At 49.2% G+C, this 21,078-nt stretch overlaps 4 protein-coding genes; 3 read left to right on the top strand and 1 right to left on the bottom strand.

Annotated features, from left to right (window-relative positions):
* Positions 1–6,734: 6,734 nt before the first annotated feature.
* GSTUM_00003974001 (uncharacterized protein) lies at positions 6,735–7,615 on the top strand (the record flags this gene model as incomplete). XM_002835147.2 has 1 exon in its annotated part: positions 6,735–7,615. The coding sequence occupies one exon, from the start codon at positions 6,735–6,737 to the stop codon at positions 7,329–7,331; it is 597 nt and encodes a 198-aa protein (XP_002835193.1). The 3' UTR covers positions 7,332–7,615.
* Positions 7,616–9,883: 2,268 nt separating this feature from the next.
* GSTUM_00003973001 (uncharacterized protein) lies at positions 9,884–11,141 on the top strand (the record flags this gene model as incomplete). The annotated part of the gene is made up of 4 exons (XM_002835146.1): positions 9,884–9,998; positions 10,069–10,426; positions 10,685–11,043; positions 11,122–11,141. 4 exons carry the CDS (start codon positions 9,884–9,886, stop codon positions 11,139–11,141), a joined length of 852 nt encoding a protein of 283 aa, XP_002835192.1.
* Positions 11,142–11,705: 564 nt separating this feature from the next.
* GSTUM_00003972001 (uncharacterized protein) lies at positions 11,706–14,042 on the bottom strand (the record flags this gene model as incomplete). XM_002835145.2 has 4 exons in its annotated part: positions 13,962–14,042; positions 13,558–13,903; positions 12,694–13,472; positions 11,706–12,632 (listed from the first exon to the last, which is right to left on the bottom strand). The coding sequence occupies exons 3-4, from the start codon at positions 12,739–12,741 to the stop codon at positions 11,706–11,708; spliced, it is 975 nt and encodes a 324-aa protein (XP_002835191.1). The 5' UTR covers positions 12,742–13,472; positions 13,558–13,903; positions 13,962–14,042.
* A 3,518-nt stretch (positions 14,043–17,560) lies between these two features.
* Positions 17,561–19,858, top strand: GSTUM_00003971001 (uncharacterized protein; the record flags this gene model as incomplete). XM_002835144.2 has 2 exons in its annotated part: positions 17,561–17,609; positions 17,696–19,858. Exon 2 carries the CDS (start codon positions 17,723–17,725, stop codon positions 19,856–19,858), a length of 2,136 nt encoding a protein of 711 aa, XP_002835190.1. The 5' UTR covers positions 17,561–17,609; positions 17,696–17,722.
* Between the last annotated feature and the right edge of the window lie 1,220 nt (positions 19,859–21,078).

Here is a 21,078-nt window from a genome sequence, read left to right as displayed (position 1 = left end):
GGTCCGCATGTGCGTTGGTGGTAATTAAGGTTTACCCCCCTAAATAGATGGGTCCCCCCCTCCCCCCCTCCCCTCTTTTTTCCTTTGAATAGGTAATCGAGGTCGACATCTTCCCGAATTACCAGGTTCACATAACATGATAATAATATTATCATAAAATATTTCCATAATATATTATTTATAATCATGTACAAAAGTCTCCCAAAACCACTTTGAACACCAAGACCCGACGCGAGAGCAAATCAAACTAGCTCATCACTCTCAGGTCCATAGGACAATCGCTCACAATTGGATGGAAAGGATAGAACCCCCGAGACGGTACCATCCGTCTCTTCATGAGCATCATGCCAGATCACTCAACCTCAAGGTTGTTTTTGCGAAAGAACAATCTCGGATCCAAGATTTGGCTATGATACCATGATAAGCTCTTGCACCGGATTACTCGTCTAGTAGCAAGATCTCGCCGTAGATTGTGAACCACGCGATGATACGATGTATGCGGAAAAGGAATGACTTCTCTCCGAGACACCCCTGCACCAGCATTTAAGGGAACCTTCAGTCCTCATTCCCCCATTTCGGAAGCAACGCCTGATCGATGCCAGCGAATGCCCGGCAGTTCTGGAAGTCACTAGAGCAGGTGTTGAATTATGGATACCTACCGTATCGTACATGATTGTGGGCAAGTCCACTCGAGCAGGTTTACCGGTTGCGGGTAGTCCCGTAAAAATAGCCACTGTCCCAATTCCCAAGTCTCCAAAGATCACCCAGCACCGTACCCAACCGCACCCGTTACGAATTCACAGTTATTCACTCGACGAGACCAAACACTAGAAACTGCCTAATCCAGAAATTCATTGACAGTTGGCGAGGGGAGAAAAAACATCGGACAAGAATGATAACTAGTATCTACTCTTCTCTTTTTTCGTATTTTTTTCTTTAAAAAAAACAAAAAACAAAACAGAAGAGTATCGGTACTATATTAGTGGTGTTATGCACCCTCGAAGCTGGCCGCCCCCGATTACATCAGAATATCACCAAAGCCAAAGGTGCAGCAAAACTGTTGCCAAAAATTTAGCCTAGAAATCGCCTCCCCGTCCACAAGCACCGGTATCAGGGTCACCAGCTTCTCCCCGAAATCGCAGTGGGCATTAACACAATTTCATTTATAAAATCTCCGCGCCACCTATAAGCACCAACAAACGTTTCCGAACAGAAAAATATTTTCCACGGCAGTCCCTTGTGACCACCAGAAAAAATTCACCCCAGAACCGAAAGTTTGTTGGCGGAACCCTAGGGATAGAGAGGAGGTTCGACAAGAATAAGGAATATATGAGGGAGTTCTCCACTGCTTGTATCGATACGCGATTATTATCATTCTTATTGTTATAGCACTAATCGTACGGCAAGAAAGGTCCAACATTGAAAATCGCAAGACACTCCTCTGATACTAGCATTCCAGCCCTATGTTACCTCTGCAACCTAGCCACTACGAGCACTTGGGTACGAATACCTTATCTTCTATCCCCGCCGCAATTTTCACACCCGCTTGATAGTCTAAGAAAACATAGCGATAGTGGCAGCAGCGCTGCCACTATTGCAACACTGTCCCAGCATCCGCACTCATCCCCTCAACGACTGAAGGACGGTGGATCATTCAGCAGCACGCCAGCGCTAATCAGTGAGCTTCACGGCTTCTGGACCGTCGGCACAAGTGGCGAAGAGGCCTGGGAGATTATCGGTCAGGCACATGAATTGCCCAATGTGAGTTCTTGGTGGGGCAGTTTCCCGAGTGATATGACATGATCACGAGAGGGGTTGAAGAAATTACGGAATGTGCGATGCTCACCAGTTGCGCCGCCATTCTACCCCGCAGAAGCTGTGTTGTGGGTTAGAGCTTTTTTCTTTCCGCGGACTACCTGGCGTTATGATAGGTACTGAGTTGAAGGGTATTCATGCGGACGGGCGACGCTGGCTGAGTGTGAACGAAGGAAACTGGTTCGCCAGGTTCTGAGCAGCACGGTATCATACGATATTAGAAAGAAAAAACCCCTTTTCTAATGTTTGAGGTTTGTAATCAAGGAAAGCATAATCGGACCACTTTGATTTCCACCTTATTTAGAACAAGTCTACCCAGGAACCACTTGTGAATTTCTTTCATTTTTGATTGTTTAGAAACGGGGTATTAACTGGATGTCGCACGTCAATATCCAATACGGCATGAAACGGTAGGCGGGCGGAAACATTGCGATCAAGTCGGAGAACGGATCAATACGGTGGAAGGCTTCCAATACCTTCGAGATATCCGAAGTAAGCTCCATTCTAAAACGTCGACGCTGGCATTCCATTCCTTCCCTTGTGTCGGCAAAATACCTAACCAACTCTATACGGGGAGCGCCGGAAAAGTAACCACTTTCCCCCTCCACCGGTTTCGACCTCCCAGCTGCGGCCCTCGCATCGATCACAATTCGCCCATGGAGTCAGTTTGACGGCTTTTCCTTCTTCCATAATCCTTAAGCTCCCAGCTGACAATCACCCTCCTGAAGGAGAGGGCGCTATTTGCTTCCGAAATTTCGAGATGGCACAGCACACAAGATCCCTGTACGCGTCGCGTTCCACGCGGGAAATTTTGGATCTCCCTCTTCACGACGAGGAAATCCCCAGGACCGCTCGGGAGTTGGGAGTTGAAAAAGAAAGGCTCGAATGGGAAATATTTAATATGAAATATATATACAGTCGCACCCCGCTGTCCCGGACGAAATTCTCTGAGCTCTGAATTTTTTTGCACCAGAACGTACCCCGTTGTCCCGGATAATCCGCTGTCCCGGACAGATTCTGTGGATTTTGGCCATCCGGGACAGCGAGGTGCGACTGTAAAGTATGCATTGAACTATTTGATTAGGTACTGTCATTCAGAGGAGAGCAGGAGGCTAATTCGTGACCCAGCAGTGCTGTGGGGTTTCAACCAATTGCCCTAGGCCCAGGCAGTAGCGCCGAGTGCGGGCAAGTTCGAAGAGGCCACTCTTCCATGGCTTGAAAGAAGGGAGGCCGCAGGCGACTCTAGGTAAATTAATGCGCTAGGAGTCGCGTCAAATGATTTGGATACCAGACCCAAAACGAAAGCGATAACGGAGGGCACGACAATATCGGAACGCATGAAGCGAGGGAATGAAAAGAAGAAAGGAACTGAGATGAGAATTGCTTGAATTTTTCCAGCCAACAACAGAACCATTTCTTCCACTCACTTCCTGAACAATAAGCGCGGATTTTAAGTAGGGTCCTCAGCTGTGAATAAACAACCACCAAATGCGAGGGCGCATGCGATCGGCACGCAATGTTTCCCTCTCATCCAACGACTGACTTGACCGAGGGGGCGGATCCGGAGAGCCTGATCGCACTCCGGAAACGCCTTTCACAGATCAATTCCATTCCCTTTGTCTCTTTCTCTTTATCCCATTGCCAATACGGGAGCCACCGGAAATAGGCAATTGGCAGGGCAACGAAGGGGAGTTTGGACGTTGTCCAACAGGAATCCAAGAAATGGCATGCTGAATCCGAAGAATTCCCACGATGCTAGCGATGATATGGTACTTTGGCGAGCTGAAGGATACGATTCCTTCCTTGATCTTTTATTCCCCATGGACAGGCCTTGTCAAGCACATCCAACCGCTCTCGATCTTCACGGCTTCCCCGTGCCGATGGTGGAGTACGCGTGGTAATGTATGCTACCTTACGCCCGAAGGTGGTACATCTCATGCATCTGTAAACACTTCGCAGTCGGTGTGTCGGATTGACCCCCGGCTGTCGCGCTCCACCTTCCAAGATCGATCGATTGTCCGCCAACATTCGCTCCTCAGCCCATCACAATCTCCCGGGTGTCTCGAACACGGACTTCTAAATAACTTATCCCTGCTGCATCAACTCCGTTCTCTCTTTTGTCCTTCGTTTCTTTTTTTCCCACCCCCGCCGCACCGCATTTGGGAAGCGAGAACCTTCTTGAAACTGCAATCGCGCTTGAAATGAAGTCAATTGATTCGGTGTAAGCTCGCCAAGAGCTCCCAAAATCTTCCCAGCCGATTATCTACTCGTACGCACCTGTGCTCGCGCTCCTCTCTCACTGTAGTAAAGGGTTAAGATGGCGACCAGCTCCTGAAAAGGACATTAATGACACAGCATTTCGAAGCAAAGTCTCACGAGCTATCACTCTTTTTTAACCGATTTGAACCGAAAATTGGTTCTCCTCCAGAGAATGAAAAGATATTGGAACTTTTGGAGCATTGGAAACATCAAGAATTGATCAATCGCAAGCCAATTGCAATCAATTGTGGCTTCCTCCTGAGCAGTGTTTGTACTAGTACGGTACTGTATCAGAGAGGGCTGAAAGTACGAGCAGTTTCGGCATAAGCAAGGAGATAGACATGGGGCTATCTGTGTCTCCACATTACATACACGATATGCAGTCGACATGAACACCATAAAGAAGGGCTATTTTCTGGACCCATGTTGCACAAGTTTGGGTGTATGGGTACCCATTTGGTAGCGGTAAAACATCAATTATTTGCAACAGCGGGATTTGAGACCCCCCCCCCTCCAATCTTGGCGATGAAGAAGCGAATTGAAATCCACCACGACCCCGGCTCGCCGCTAAATTATGAAAATTGAATGGCTGGAGAGGTCAGGAAATGGTGTGATTGATTGTGAGTGCAAAATTGGAGGGGGGTGGTGAAGGAAGGAAGGAAGGAAGGAAGGAATAGAAAGGGAGGGGATTGAGGAAGGTGGAAAAGGAAAAGAGTGGTGGTGAGGCTTCCTGCAATGGGAGTGGGCCGGGATATCTTTCAAGTCAATGTGGACACACGTGAGTGGCTGGCCGATGCCCCAACAGAGGCCTGTGCGTGTTTGTTTTTCTTCTTTTTCAGCAGTGATTTGGTGGAGGAGATCTTTCGCTCTCTCTTTCGCTCGCTCCTTCAGCCATCCAGCTGCTTCCCGTGCCTTGTGAATCCTGCGGTTGATTTCTCACTTTTTATTTTATTTCGTTTATTTATTTACCTTTTTATTATCATTCTGTACCGGCACCGGTATTTCTATTTATTTACTCGAGTAGTTTATATTTTTATTTTTATTTTTTTTGTTTCTCTCGAGCTTTTGCGCATCCACGTACTGCAACCCTCCCCATACGAGTAAGAGTACTCGTACTCACCCCCCCTCTCCTGGATTTGACCCCTCCACATCTCTTGCTCCCAACCACACCCCCTCCGATCACAACTGTTGCAATTCCCGAGCCCTTTCTTGACCTCGCAGAAGTGGTAAGAGTTATCCCATTGTCTACTCTCCGTACCCAATTGCTCTCTAAACATTAGCTGGCCACTCAAATTGACCCTCTTTCCCCCGGGCTCCCCCAGCTACTTCTACCCTTCACTCATCACCAAAGCTTCTCTTCCTCCCTCCCTTCCTCCCTCATCCTGCAAAGCACCTCCACAGCGCGCTCTAGCCTCTCAATCCCTCTTGTGGTAATCTGCAAAGACGTGTTCAGTCAACGCTTTCTTTCCGCCCCCCTTTTTTTCTATATACCCAAAATAAGCAAGAAGGATTCTCCTTTCTTGTCGCCCATTCACTTAGTGTAAGGACGACGAGAAAACTTTCGGAGAATCACTCAGCTTGACAATCTGGACTTTGACGCTCGAGTCCCGATCCCCTTCAGTGTCTTCCCTTCGACGTACTCATCACCGGGGATAACAAAAGAGACTGTTATAGAAGAGAGACACACCGAGCATCACCACGCCGAGCCCTCTCACTTTTCTTCTCACGAGCACGAGGGGGAAGGTCACCATCATCATCGCGAGGAACAGTTCCAGATTGAGCGTCAACAGCACCAGCACCAGCACCAGCACCAACAGCACCAGCACCAGCACAAACAGCACCTTCAAGGGCATCACGTACATTTGGCGCACGAGGACGAAGAAGACGAACACGTAGTTACTGAAACCATCCGCGAGACCCATCATCACGAATTAGTTCCCCACCGTCCGCATACCCATATCGAAGAGCATCACCATCACCACAACGACCATCCCCAGGCCCTTCAGGTTTACGTTAAAGAAAAGGTATATAAGGACGACGATTCCTCCTCCAGCAGCAGTTCCTCCTCCAATTCTTCCCGCGATCACGCCCACGGTCACGGTCACGGTCACAAACATCATCTCTTAGGTCTCGGTCACTCGTCTCACCACGGTCACCACACCCATCATCTAGGTCACTCATCGCATCACGGTCACGACCATCATCTAGGCCACTCATCGCATCACGGTCACGACCATCATTCACACCACTCGCACAGCCCTGCCGCACTACTCCACCGTGTTAAAGAGCACCTCCCCTCCCTCCACCACCACAAGGAAACCCACCATTCTCACTCCCACCACCACACTCCCTCCATCTACGTCCCTTCCGTTCAAGGTCACTCTCACTCCGACCACCAACAAAAAGTTCATCACACCTCCACCGCGGAACTCGAATTCGATAACGCGTCCACTTCTTCTCACTCCAACTCACACACTCACTCAGCACCCGTCGTCGAGACTGTTGTTGAGCGTATCGAAACCGCTACACCTTCCTACACTCCAGTTGTGAGCAAGTCGATTCACGTCGAGCCCGCTCCCAGTGTCTCTTCTGAGTCTACCTCTTCCGTCCACAAAGAAATCCACATTCCCAAGCCAGCCAACTCTCTCAAATCACTCAAAATGGTCAAGTACGACGCCTACTCTACCTCCGCCCACGATGACATCCATGCTGTCGACTACGTCGCACGTGGTGCCAGCAGCCACTACAAGCCTCACGACATTCACCATTCCTCTTCGTCTCACATCTCATCGGCTCATGCCCAATCGAAGAGCACCTTTACCATCCCTTGCCACCACATCCGCATTGGTGATCTCGTGATCCTCCAACACCGTCCTTGCCAGATTATCCGTATCACCACCAGTGCTCAGACCGGCCAGCACAGATACCTCGGTGTTGACCTTTTCACCAAGCAGCTTCACGAGGAGCCTTGCGTTGTCTCCCATCCCTCTCCATCAGTGGTTCTCCACTCCCTGCTGGGTCCCGTCTTCAAGCAGTACCGCCTCATCGACATCCGTGACGATGGCAAGCTCGTCGCCATGACCGAGACCGGTGAGATCAAGCAGGGTCTCAAGGTTGTCGACCAGGGCCATCTCTGGGGCAAGCTGAAGGAGGCTTTCGGTCACGGTGCCGGATCTGTTCGCGTCTTGGTCATCTCTGACCATGGAAAGGAATTGGCTGTTGATTACAAGATTGTTCACTTGGCGCACAAGTTGTAAAAGCTTTTGTCTCGGTTAAACTTTTTCATGTGTGTAAAATTTGATAAAGGTGCGATGTATTAGTTTAAGGTGGGTTGGCGGTCATCGGCGAGATTTGTCTTGTTTTTTTTTTGTGTTTTCCCTAGGTCTTGTTTTTTGGTTACCAGTTCACTTTTCTATGTTCATTTCATACAAGAAAAGCACAAAAAAACAAGCTTAGTTTTAATCCGGATGATTGTAGTGTTAAAAAATTCATTCATTCAGGCCTTGAATTTTTTTTCTCGTCCTGAAATACATGCTGTCCAGTTCAATTGCGTATTCTGTGAAATCCATCACCTTGATCTCTCTCTGCACGATTCTCAATCACAAGGATACTTGTCACGATGGCTCTCCTTTCCCACGCGTTGCTCTCGCCGCTCTTTCCCAACGCGCCAATGTTTGTTTTGATTCCCACCCCTTTTTCGCGTAACCTCTGACATAAGCTAAGAGCGGCACCAACCCCTCCCCCATCCAACAAGGGTTACCCATACAAATCGATATGATACAATACAGTACAATACAGTGCTAGCACTCCCAGCCATTTGCTAATGCTAACATCTAAGCTGAACTTTACCCCCTATCCCTCTTGTACCTCCCCGTCCCAGCTAGCCACACTCAACTCACAAGTATCACCTCACCCAACGCATCGGATCAACGCAGCAGAGTGCCGGTTATGGTACAAGTACATGCCGCTTGAACAAGTGCTTGCGTATCCCAACCCTACCTCGGGAGAGTCGGGGAGACTGATCGAACCAAAGCTAACATGTCAATCAATCAATCGGTTAATCAATCAGTTGTCCTTTTCTCTCACCTTTCCACCGCACTTCCACTGTATCTAGACAATAATGATCTGCCCGGTCTTTCGGGTGATGGTGAAATCACCTGTGCACGCAGCTGTATCCCGTCCTCCGTGGTGGGTGGCTCCGACAAAAGGGTTTCAGGGGTTGGGCTGCTACAACTGTACTCGTACAGTAATCGAATCGAATCTAAATCTACATACGGCAAATCTAAAATGAATTGGGATGGCTGGGCGGCTGGAAAGTTGGGTACTTTCGCGGCAACGGGCAGAAAATGGATTGAATGCCAAATTGGGGTGAAGGCAAGGGGGGAGAAGGATAGGGGGGAGGGGGTCCACTTTTTCTGCTTACCATATTGTTTGCGTGTTTGTGTCGGTCAACGGGGAGTCCGGCAATGTGTGCGTGGGTGGTCCGCGAGTGATTATTCTTGATTGGTGGGTGGTGGGGGCGAGTGATGGGCTGTGGTGTCGGGGTCGGGGATCACTCGTCACGCAAACTTGAATTATTATAATACCGGTGACATAATCAGTTTCCGACCTTCTGTTCGTGGTGCTCCGGCCATGCATGTATACTTTCTTAGTACGTTGGTAATATCAGTTTTTACCTTCGAGTCTTCCCGCGGCCGGATCTATCCATCATACTTGCTAGATTGCGTGGCCCTGTGTTTGTTTGCTGTGTTTGTTTGCTGGGTGATGTAGGGGAACGCTACGGTTCATTGCTGAATCCACTGTAACTTAGGGGATAACTGTTCTATATAAAAGGGCCCTCTCGAACCCTGATTGGTATTTTTCGTTGATCATCTCATGTTTCTTCCCTTTCTCTACAGCTCCTACTAGTCTAGTACAGGGCTCCTTCTCGGTTAGTCCCTGCCTTACTTGGATTCGGGGGGATTTAACTTGGAATAGACACCGGTAGTCTACGATACCTGTACGATATTCTTCCTCCACTCATGATTGGTATCATACCGGTGAATAGTTTTTCCGCCACCGGATGACTATGATAGGCCGGTATTTGTAAGCGGTCGAAACAGCTCGTACAAGTACCGGTACCTAAAAGATGGTTTATGAATTGCTGCAAAGATGAGAACTGATACTTCGTGATGCATTATGTGCGGGTTCTCGATACTGCACCCTAATGTTTTGCAATCTATCATACCGGTATGCTTTGCTCCTTGTGCCTGTGTCTTAGATGCTCAACTCTAACTTTATCTTTTCATGCAGGAGCCTCTCTCCACGTGCGCATACTCCCCCATTCCCCGCTTAAAACGTGAGAAGCCGCGGAATTATGGCTCTACGAACAAGCAACAACAACATGATGCGAGTACTCTACTCGAGTATGGCAGCTGCTGTGGGTACGGCACTTTCAGGCGCCAATCCAAGGCTGGCGATCCAGAACCCGTTGGCGTCGAGCAAGAGAGCACACAAACTGACTTCACATTCCAACATCGGCGCAGGAATGGGGGGGAAGTGTACGAGTACCTACCGTACCTAACTTAGTACTGTAAAAGCGGGGAATTCGTGGCACCAACAATCTGCTATCGTACCTCCCAGCACCTTCTCGCTCAAATGATAATTTTATCCCCACCATGCGGTGGTCCACCTTGAAACTTTTATTCATTTTAACTTGCACCAACTCTTATATTTCCGAAAAGTCCCCCCCCCCGCGCACGGGTTCTACTCGAGTATGCGCCTACCTAACTAACTCCACTTCTCACTCCCAACATCCTTCTCAAACAATATGTCGACGTTAGTACCTCAGATCAAGGTGGCCACGCCGACAGCTCCGCCGATTCCACAACGCAAGGACAATCCTGCAGTTGCCAGATTCTCGCTCACTGGGAAGGTTGCTATTGGTGGGTATATGTGTGACGGGTGTTTTTTTTTTTTTTCACCTCCTGAAAGCCATCCGTTGACAAGGAATAGTTACTGGTGGAGCGGGAGGTCTAGGGTTTGAGGCTGCGCGAGCACTCCTAGAACACGATGTTTCTGGCCTCGCCCTCTTTGACATCAACCACGATGCGGGTCTCCAGGCCGTCGACCAGCTGAAGTCTGCATTCCCGGAAGCCAATGTGATGTTCCGGCTCGTTAATGTTACGGATGCGGCACTTGTCAACGCAGCTGTAAACGTGGTGGCGGAGGTATTGGGCAGTGTGGATATCCTACTTGCGTTCGCGGGAATCGTTGGGTGTGTTCATGCGGAGGACATGACGGTGGAGCAATGGAATAGGATATTGGAGGTTAATCTCACCGGCTCGTTCCTTTGTGCCCAGGCTGTTGGAAAGTATGAAGTCTATCCCGCTTGTGCAGAGTACGTGTGGTCCACGAGCTGGTTGGAATCAGTTTCTCTGGTGGGAGATTTTTTTCCCTTCGAAATCAAAAAAAAAGTAAGAAAAAAGAAACAAAGATACCAGCCCAACTCGTGGTCCAGACGAAATACTCGACATGATTGAAACCACTTCCCGAGAGAACGGAATAAGTTGGTTTTTCTTATTTTTTCTTTCTTACACCCCCACCAGCTAACCCGGGCTGGGCAAAATAGAAAAATGATAGAACGGGGCACAGGTGGATCCATAGTCCTAATTGCCTCAATATCAGGCCATACGACAAACTTCCCGCAGCCGCAGGTCAGCTACAATGTATCAAAGGCAGGCGTGATAATGACGGCGAAAAGCCTCGCCGCCGAGTGGGGGCAATATAGGATCCGCGTGAACACCATCTCCCCGGGCTACATGGACACGGTATTGAACGAGGGGAAAGGATTGGACGGACACAAGGCTCAATGGTATTCCAGAACGCCATTGGGACGCATGGGCGGGAAAGACGAGCTTAATGGGGCTGTTGTTTTACTCTGCAGCGAAGCTGGTTCGTTCATTACTGGCACGGATATCAAAGTTGACGGTAAGTTTGGCCCCTTCTCCCCATTCTCTGCCCCCCTTCCCCCCAGGCCGTTCCGTGGGTGCTAAAGAATGGGTACAGGCGGAATCACCACATTTTAGATGGCCAAGCCTAACTTGTACCGTACATATACTATGGGTATGGGTAGCTTCTCCTGCGCTATTGGTAGACGGGGGATTATTATAAAACTTTATTCGGAGCCAATAGATTCTTGAGAAGCCCAGTTGGGTCATAGTACGTCACTCGTAGGGTTGGATAATTCAGTGGTTGGGCATGTCTTGTTTGGTATCATAGGGCATTGCTTATTGGCGCGACCTACTTACTCGTAAGGCCCTTCCTGGCCGTTTCGCTCACGCGCCAGTTAATCTGGTGGCGAAGATCACCATTCAAAGTTCTCATTATGCGGCTTACACCGACTGGCCTGTCCTATGCAGGTGCTGGGGCTTCTATTTCTAGAGAAATAGCAGAGTCTTATTCATTCTGAATACCCTAATAGGCTGAAGCAACTCCATCTGCTGTTAGCCATGACCACCGTCGGCACAGATATCTATCTATGATACAACAATCGACAAAAACTAAAATTTCTCCAGAAAGTAACACCGGGGCGAAAAGAATGGGAAAAAAAAAAAAGAAGAAAAAAAAAGAGCGCAGGCGAGAGGGGTCCCTCATCCCGTGGCATTAGTACTACCCATAACAAAACCCCCCATCGAACCGTCAAGAAAGTCTTGTGCTGTCGGCATCCAGGAAGATAGTCCGTAGTCTTCCGGAACCTCTGCAGCACCCACAGGCATGGGCCCCAGTTCGCCGAAACCCAGTCCATTGGCACAATCCGCCAATAGCGAAACACTCGACGATGCTTCTCCAATAGCGTAAACACTAAAACTACCGGTGCCAGAGGGCGATGAGGGCGCCGACGGCCTCGTTCTCCTACCCCATATGCTCATGACTCTTTGTAAAACTTCAAGATACCTACTTGCACCATCCCCGAGACACCGACTCGTGGCCGCCAGACACTCCTCCGCCATTAATATATTCCCCGTCCATATCGCGGGTGGGGGCGTCTCGTCCACAGTCAGGATGGCAATGACGAGCACGAGCGCGGCTTGAAAGACAAAATATGTGCAGTACCAGGCCGCGCCCCGACGCAGCGTCTGGGAGCAGATGAACGCATGAACAGAGTGGATCGTCTGGATAGCTAGAAAGAGACAAACTCCTGCTCCGCTCTTGGTGGGCGCAATACCTTCTATAGCTTCGGCCCTCACGGCCGGGCTCTTGAGGAGTGGGAGAAAGCACTTATGCATTAGCATCCTGAAGTTCAGTCCTTTCCACACTATCACTGCTTTTGGCTCGGCGAACCAGGCTGGCGCATCTGCATCCGCATTGAAGTAGGCCGGCAGGGATTTCTGCCATGCTAACATGCGCTCGTCAAGGCTGCGGATGAGGTCGCGGGATGGCCGGAGCCCGCGGAATGTGAAGAAGCTACTGTGGATTTGGTTTGCGAGCTTTACGAATTCACAGTGTGCGATGATGGCGGAGTATGTCGTGCATGAGGTTATAGGCCGGGGAAGTGGTGATTCCGGAGCTTCTAGGTCCTGGTGAATAGCAAGTCAGTATGGGGTTTGCCGACGGGGGGGCAAAATGAAGATATCATACCCCTTCATTAATGTTTAGCGGAACTCGCGTCTCCACGCGATCACTCATGATTGTAGGTCGGCCGAAAGTGATTGAGGACCCGACATCAAAACAATAAATCACCCACCATATCCGTCTACGCATTTCCCTTGAAAGGGTATTAGCACTCAGTGGGGTTTTCTCTGTGAAATCTCGATGTAGCCCTAAGCCAAGAGCCATGCGAATCGCCACCCCCATCACATTATATCCAGTGTTGGGCCGATCTCGCTTTTGAAGGAATTGGCCCTGCAGAGGTTAGCCGATGACAATGATCCGGCCAAAAGCCTTACTACAGACCATCAGTGCCAGGGTTTGTATCTGCTCTAGAGTCCCCGATTCAAGAATACCGATCGTTGAGAGCTCTTTCCGAACCGTATTCCAGATCTGTAAATCTAGACCTTGATCCTCATCTGGAGAGCCCGCATATGAGCAAAAAGCGCCAATAGTGAGAACCATATAGTACAGAAGCTTCCATTGGGGAGCGCTCAGAACCTCGGAAAACACAGCACATCTTGACCGGAACGTCTTTTCATGTATCAGGGGGTAGGAGGGATGGTACAAGTAAAAATATGAATCCACAAGAGACTGCCGAGCAAACGAAGAATTGAGCCTATGGGCAATATCGACGCTCGGAGGTGGGGAGGTAGGAATAGACTCTGGTAATAGCGAGCCCTGGTAATATCGAGTGACGAGGCGTTGAATTGTCCGTAGTAATGCTGCTCCGGAAGACGTACCTAAAATCAAGCCAAGACAACACACCCCTTAGCCAAAGCCATCCTACATGAATTCATCCAATTGGACGGGGGCGGGGCGGCTTCTATTAGATAACCCACCAAGATATCCAACATCCCTAGCATCAACATTCAGTGAAGCCATCCCATCCGACAGCCCCACCACCGTCGCATCCCCTCCCCCGCTGCCGGCCCTGCCAGGGAGCTCATCACCCTCGCTCTCCCGCCACTCAAAGCCACACGCACTCTCTGGCGGCGCCTCCTCCTCCTCGTCATCGCACCTGCGCATGTCCTGATAGTAAAACTCCATCACACGCATTGCGTTGTTGTGCTCTGTTGTGGTCGAGCCCGTGGCCGTATACCGGTCTGTGGATAGGGAGCGTTCGACATCCACATTAGGGTCTATGGTGCGGAGGAGATGCTCGAGCTTTGCACAGCGGAGTTGGAGTTTGTCGAGGTTTCTACATCGGTAGTTAGAAGGAGCTGTTTGGGAAGGCACCAAGGAGAGGGGAGGGTTACTGGCGGGTGAGGGGGATTCGGGTTGGTCGAGCTTCGTATATGCACCGACGATTGCTTTTTTCGCAGAATTGACAGGGGGATTCACCGGAGCACTGTGTATCGTTGTCAATAGCTTTAGTGTCAGCATAGGTGTCTCAGAGAGGTGGGATAGCTGCGTACCTTTCCTTTACGACGCTAAGTTTTTTTTTTCCGGGAGTTAGCTTGAGCTTTTATGGAATGCCTCGAAATTCAGCGAGAGATCTCCCGTCGAAATATTTACCTTGCATTCATTACACTGTTTCTCGAAAAATGTCCCAAGATCCCATACGGGCAGATCACCGAACATTAGTCACAGGGCAAAAGAGGGGTCTCATCTTGAAGGGATTCATAATTACCGCCCAAGGAGTAGTGTTCGCAGGATTCGACCTTCCACGGCGCTCGGGCATTGCCTCAGCCATCCTCGTAGACGGAAGGAGTATATATATGTATATAAATATATGTATGTGTGTATTTTTTTTTCAAACGAAGGTTCTAAACGCTGTTTGTGTTGAGAAGGTATTGTACAACAGGAATTTCCCCCCTTCTCCCGAGTAGCAACAAGGTAGAGCAGAGCAGAGCAGGCGTGGGGATGCCCTAAGCTTCGTCGTCAGTTGTCATTGTTTTTGTGAGCGAAGGGAATGAGGAAAGGTGAGTGCCAAGACAATAATTTATAAACTCGATCTTTTATTATTTTTAAAGGAAAAATAGTCAATTGCGGGTTTTTATGGTATGATACCTGGTAGAGTATTTTATATTTATTTTTGGGTTTGATCTTCGTGTCTCATCCTTAGCTCACCCGAGTGCTTGTGTGTACAAGTAGCTTTGTTTCTCCCTCCTCCTCCCCCTACCCCTCCTTAGCATCGCGTCTAGCTGCCGAGTACGATGAGAGAGAGAGAGAGAGAGGTGACTGAGCGGTAGAAAGGGGAAAAGGGGGATAAGGAAGAGGAAGAGGAAGAGGAAGAAGAAGAAGAAAAAAAAAAAAAAAAAGTAGGGTTCAATTCCCCTCGTCTCCTCCTCATGGGGGGGGCTATTTGCGCACGGATAACCACTTTCGGGATTGCCGCCTCGAAACGAAGATTCCCTGCAGAATGGGAAAGGAACGAAATATGGGGGGGGAAAGCTAGACCTTTGGTGAAGTAATCTTTGGCTCGATATGCGGGGGTGGTGATGGTGGTCTTTCATTACCGATACCCCATTTCCCTGGGGGTGCCGGCTGGGTGTGATAATACCGGCAGAGCCTGCGGTAAAAAGAAAAAAAAATCGGAAAAACTGAGGTTAGAGGCACGGAAAACCGATTGGCTCGAGCCACCCAAAGCTCCAATCAGAACTTCAGAATCATGTCTCCCATTCTCCCATTCTTTTCCCTTTTGTTTTTTTTTGCTACCGCAGGCTGTGCCGGTATGATACCGGTAGTCTACAATAGTGGTTGGCGAGTGGTTGAGGATTTGCTCCAGGTTAGCGTACCGAGTAGTGCCTCGAAGGGGGCGGGTGATCTCGCTGCTCGTGCGTGACAGGTGACAACCCGTGCAACGAGAATCATGTTGGAAAGGTCCGGCTCGAACATGGTATGCACGGTCGTAGAGTATCGTACAAGTACCGGTAACAGTGCTCGAATGTGTGTATATACTGTACAGTACAGTACCGGTATTATCTACCTGCTCATGTTGCCGGATTGAAGTCGCGCCTTTTTTGTGCGTCACCACCGAATAAATAGGAAAGACGCGATCCCAATCCGGCTATCTGAGTATGTATGTGCCGGTATTGTATGCGTAAGAATCCCTTATTAAGGCTACCGGTACTTGCACTAATTGGAATGCAAGTTGGTCGAACCCCGCTAGGTTGGCCCAGCTATTTTACTCGTGGAGGCCCATCACAGGAATGGATTGGAGGGGGGCTTGGCGCCGGTGACTTGAAGTGAATAATCAAGTCTTTAGCCATTGGTATCGCAGTCCCTTTGCAGCCGGGCAGCTGTAAAGAGCTGCATTTGTGGGACGGTTGGGTTGGTGAAGGAGTGAGGAGGGAGTGAAAAGGCATTGTGGATCCTTCCCGCATGGCCCCAGAAATTGAGAGTCGACGCTTGTGTTGCCATTAATTCACTAATGCTTATTAAGCGTTCAACTGCCCTCCTCTTTAGGCTGGGTTGGTTGAGTTTATATGGAACAAACGTTGTCAAACCTATCACCGGTACGATACCGTGTTTCCAAGATAATGATAATTATAGTTACTCGTAGTTTGGGCCGTATCAGTTTGGCGGTGCTTGTATAAAAATAATAAAACCATGAATTCCCTATCTCGTGGAAAGTTGAAACCCCTTTCAAACCCCTCTGGGACTCAGACAATCGTAAAGTGAATACCGGTACCGGTATGATATGGCACTTTCTCGGAAGCTTTTGAGCTTAGGGGCTATGGCTGTTGAGCTTGGTTGAAGTTGGCCAAATTTGGGGCTTGTTGGTCATATCACAGCGAACTGCTACCCGCTACCTGTGCGTTGTGAGGGGTGAAGGCTGTTGAGCGGCACCAATACAATACGGTGGGGGCAAACCTTAAATTAGGCCTAAGGCGCCTCCACAACAAGGTTTATTTCTTATTTCCTCTCCTTTTTTCTTTCGATAGACGATAAGCTGGAGACCGAAAGGGATCTCGAAAATAGCTTTTTGTGCAAGCTTTAGGGGTCTAAAGTTGGATTGGGTGAAACACAATGTCGCCACACAGTTATTTGTTGTTAAAACTGCGGATATAAGTTATAACCTTGCCTGTAAAAAACCAAATCAACGGGCGGGTAACCTCATTCGGACAAAACATAACATGTATTACTAAGCGAAATTAAGAGTCGTGGGGCAACGGAACAATCACCAACCGCTTGAAAATGCTCAAAGCTCGGATATTGGATAGGTGGCTTCAATTATCTCTAGAAATAACTGGTATAATAGAAATGATATCTGTATTCTAAAAAATAAGGAGAGAGGGAGGAACAAAGTGGAAGCAACAAGACAAGCGTATGAAATCGTTTTCACCCAAATGCCAAACTCTAGGTTGGGTGTTAATGTGTGAAAATTCCCTACTCTCGTGTGTAATCCGCTATGTCCCACTATTTTCCTCACTCGTATGCCACCGCCATATTGCTCTCCTGATAACCCTACTGTAAGCCATTTATGATGGGATGCTACTCTGTGTTTCCCAATATATGCGGGATTGTTTATATACCAACTTATCAAATCGCCTAGCCTTGAAGCGGCAATCTGATATTTCCCTGAAACCCCGAACCAAATCCCGCTTCAGAAGAGAGCAACCAATCTCGAGAGAAACTGTTGATCACTAATCACGAAATCTGATTCGTGGCTTGTTTAGTCTTAAAACGATCGACAGGGGTGTGAAAGCGCCCTAAGGTCTGGGCAAAGCTTGTGCTCTTAGATTCTTGCTGCCTTGAGGAGGTGCGGAGCAGCGATGAATTGTCAATCGTCTGAGCCTCCTATAAGGCACAGCCGGGGGGATAAGGGAACGCTGAAGGACCAACACAATATCTCTGCCGGAACTTGGGACGAGCCACGGGCAGCGACGGTTTCTCTTCAACCTCCGACAAAGCCGCAGAAGAGCCCTCAACCTGTGTCTGGAGTAAGTAGTGTAGTATAGGTGAGAAAGGTTGCCCCCCCCCGATGACTTTATCGGTGTTGAGTTCACATTCCCAGGAGACAAGCTAACCTAGCGTGTACGAGTAGTTAAGCTCTACTTATCGCTTGGAACAGATGCTTCCCCAAAATTATGTCCTCCCTGCGAGAGCGCGACTTGAGATCCTGCTCGTTCTCGCCTTCGCCTGTAACTCTGAAGCAGCTTCAGGTGATTCCCCGATATCCTCTTCCTCCGACGTTTGGGCCACACTCGTGGCGAACATCGCCCCACTACTGGTCCTGGTTGGCGAGAAGCACGTAAAGGCATACTTTAAAAATATGTGCCGGCCATCGCACCACTTACTCTTCGCTTCCGCGCCCATAGGGCTTGTCACCGCCGTAACTACTTTGATCCGACTGAACGGCACACCAGTGCTTAAGCGAATGATAGGTCGACAATTTGAGACGAGGGCTGAAGTTCTCGCCGATGTGACTTCTGTCTCTGGGGGTGAGGTTGGGTTGGAGCTGCGGAATATGAACCTGGAACAGACTATTCAACCAACCGACGAGGATCTTGCTATGTTTTGGGTACACGGGAGAACGGAAGGATCGCCAGAGGAGGTTGCAAAGACCTTTACGGGTTGGGTTGGGACTCTCATGGGGATTGGCTATGCGGCGGCCAACTCTGCCTCTTTATATTACGATAGAAGGTGCTCATGGGAGATGATGATGTCCTTTAAAGCCACGGGCACCTGCGCACGGTGGGTTGCAAGGGGACATGCGGCAGAATCGCGTAACTTGCCAGAGCTTTCGGGTCAATGCGAGAAGAAGGTTGTTGCGGAAAAAAACTCTGGAGACATAGCAACATGTACGGCGTCAGCAGCAGTGTATGCTAGATTCACTGACGTTTCTTTGGGCTTAACGGCTAGTGTCAACCTCGACGATGGAAAACTGGAAATTGTGAGGTACGCAATTATTGTGCTCTGCTCGATGGGAAATGTTGGGATAATTCTTGCAGCCTGGTTCAGGGGCCGTGATCCCAGAGATGTAGGACTTGTTGGCGCAGGGCTCTTTGTTTCCTGCGCTGGCTCTTGGCTCACTGCGTGGCTTGTGGACGAAGCGTCGGAGGAGACAATTCTTGATATGTCTCAATTGTCGGCTATTGCCTCGGGCTTTTTCTCGGATAGGATTCCTGAGGGAACGGAACTCAGTTTTTGCCCCAAGAAGATTGCAATTTCAACCGATGCTCGCCCCGGAATGAGGGGGGGTGTGGCCAAAGTAAGAGGATGGATGTCTACGGTAGCTGTTGTCGCGATGGTGTTGGCGTATACTGGGCTATACTTGGGGCTACGGTCTTCTGATTGGTGGGTCTCACTTGCCATGCTTGGGAACGCAGCTATCGCCGGGATAGCTAGGTCCATAGTGGTTCCCACAGCCTTGTACCTAAATTCGGCGGATCGCCGTTTACCAAACCCGATGACTTGCGCAATTGGGTATTCTGCGAATCGAGAGGACTTGTCTCATCCGGACAAAAGCAACAACGGTTCCCTGGATATAAGGGCCGGTTCTGCGCCAGGACAGGACCAGAGGGTTCTCTCCGAACCACTTGATGTCGGGCTGTACGAGGCGGTAGTCGGTGAATACCGTTACAAGGGTGGGTCTAGAGCCTATGACAATATACAGCCGTACATATGGACAGCCCTCGCCTTGGCCACTGAGATGAGCAAACGGGGGATTGCACCACTGGAGATGCGAGATTTCCCCCCACGGAGCGCCGGGATTATTGGTGTGGAAGGCGCTGCATGCATATTTTCCGATATCATCACTCGGAAAGGGGTATGGCGCCAACCCCTCGAAGTTATAGTCCATCCTGGCGGGCAATCCGTGCCCGAACGGGTGTTGGCTATTTTCTGGGGCTGGTACTGGCGGGCATCCGCTCATCAGGCGCAAAAGGTGGCCAGCATCGAGCTACCTCCAGATTTGTTGAACCGCTTCATTGATCTAGGTGATGACGATGGTGATGACGACGCGAAATTTGGTACTCCGACCGACAAGTTGAAGGAGGTGTTGAATTCTTCTACGACTCCGAGGGAAATTTTGTGGATGGGAGCAAAGCTGTGTTATGCCTCTTGCCACACTTGGGATTCAAATGCGTTTGAGGAGGCCGGGATGACTTGGTTTGGTGGGGCTACGCATCAGTATTTTAGACAGGGGCAAATATTGTCGTTTTTAGATGCTATTGTTGCAGCGGGACTTACGTGCCCGCGCGCGTGATAGATTGCTTATTTTTGGTGGGTGTATTGGGTGCGGCTGGCACTTTCCTTGATAAAAATTTAATTGCCTTTTCCTTTACTTTTTGGCGAGATACAGTTTGGATTACTTGTATGATACAAGGTGCATCATATCCCGAATGAACTGGATTGGCTTCCTCCGAGAGAAAGCTCCTGTTCATGATAAGTGACTTCAGCCACTCATGAAACCTCTCGAGTTTTCTTGGAAAAGCATTGAAGTTTCCCCTAATTCATTACAAACCTAGGCAACAAATAACTACTCTTGCTCAAATACCCAAGTACTTAGTGCATGACTAGTCAAAGGGCCTTATCTCGAGGGCCCCCAACTTCTATTTAGTGTTTGTATTAGTATATCTTGCTGTCACGTTGTAACTTAACCTATAATCACAGGATTGCGGATTCGGGGAAGGACCTACCGAGCAACGGTCTCCTAGGAAGTTTATCCTCTTGGGTTAACTAAAAAGTTTGGGCGTAAAAAAAAAAGCCTCCATTCTGCGTCCTAGTTTGGTCGACGGCGTGGTAGACATTCATCTAGAGGTACTGCATCTGGGAGCAAGGTCTAGTAAAGTAAATAGTCTCCACCTCTCTCCCTCGGCGTCTCGAGGCGTCCCCAGTGCCGTATGATAGATAGCATGGTACCCCACATATGATACCGAATCGAACTGTTGCTCGGCGTTTCGGGCAGACGGAGAGGACGAGCTGGTTACCGGTAATCCATAGCCCCCAGGTAATAGAATTACGTCTTCACCGAGGAACTTGGAGGGTTCATGAAAGAGGGACATCTGTCGTGATGTTATCGTAGTTTCGTCCGGGATTATGATAAGTTCCCGGGCAATGGGGGCGTTTTTCGACCTGTTCTTGCGGTCTAACTGCCGAGAGACGGGCCTCTGCTATGGTGCTAACACTCCATGTGAGGGGTGTGATGGTATCATAGGCGTTCGGAAGGAAGTAAGCCTTGGTGAACCCGTTTGGCATCAGAACTGTCAAGCAAATTTTTATTTTTACCCATTATTTAGTGTCCATCTCATGTACTTGTATTACTGAGCTAGAGCCTGATCGACTGATCATATACTGTGTTCCATCCTGAACTCTTGAGGGATGGGTACCTTACGTTTGTGATGAAGTCCGTTATTAAATTTTAAGGGTGGCACAACATATGAAAGGGTGACTGTGGAGGGGCGGGAGTGGGTAGGGTGGGAGGAT

The sequence above is a fragment of the Tuber melanosporum genome (genome assembly GCF_000151645.1).
Source record: "Tuber melanosporum whole genome shotgun sequence assembly, scaffold_1, strain Mel28".
In the NCBI taxonomy this organism is placed as follows: Eukaryota; Fungi; Ascomycota; class Pezizomycetes; order Pezizales; family Tuberaceae; genus Tuber; species Tuber melanosporum.
This window is presented reverse-complemented; position numbering and strand designations above follow the sequence as displayed.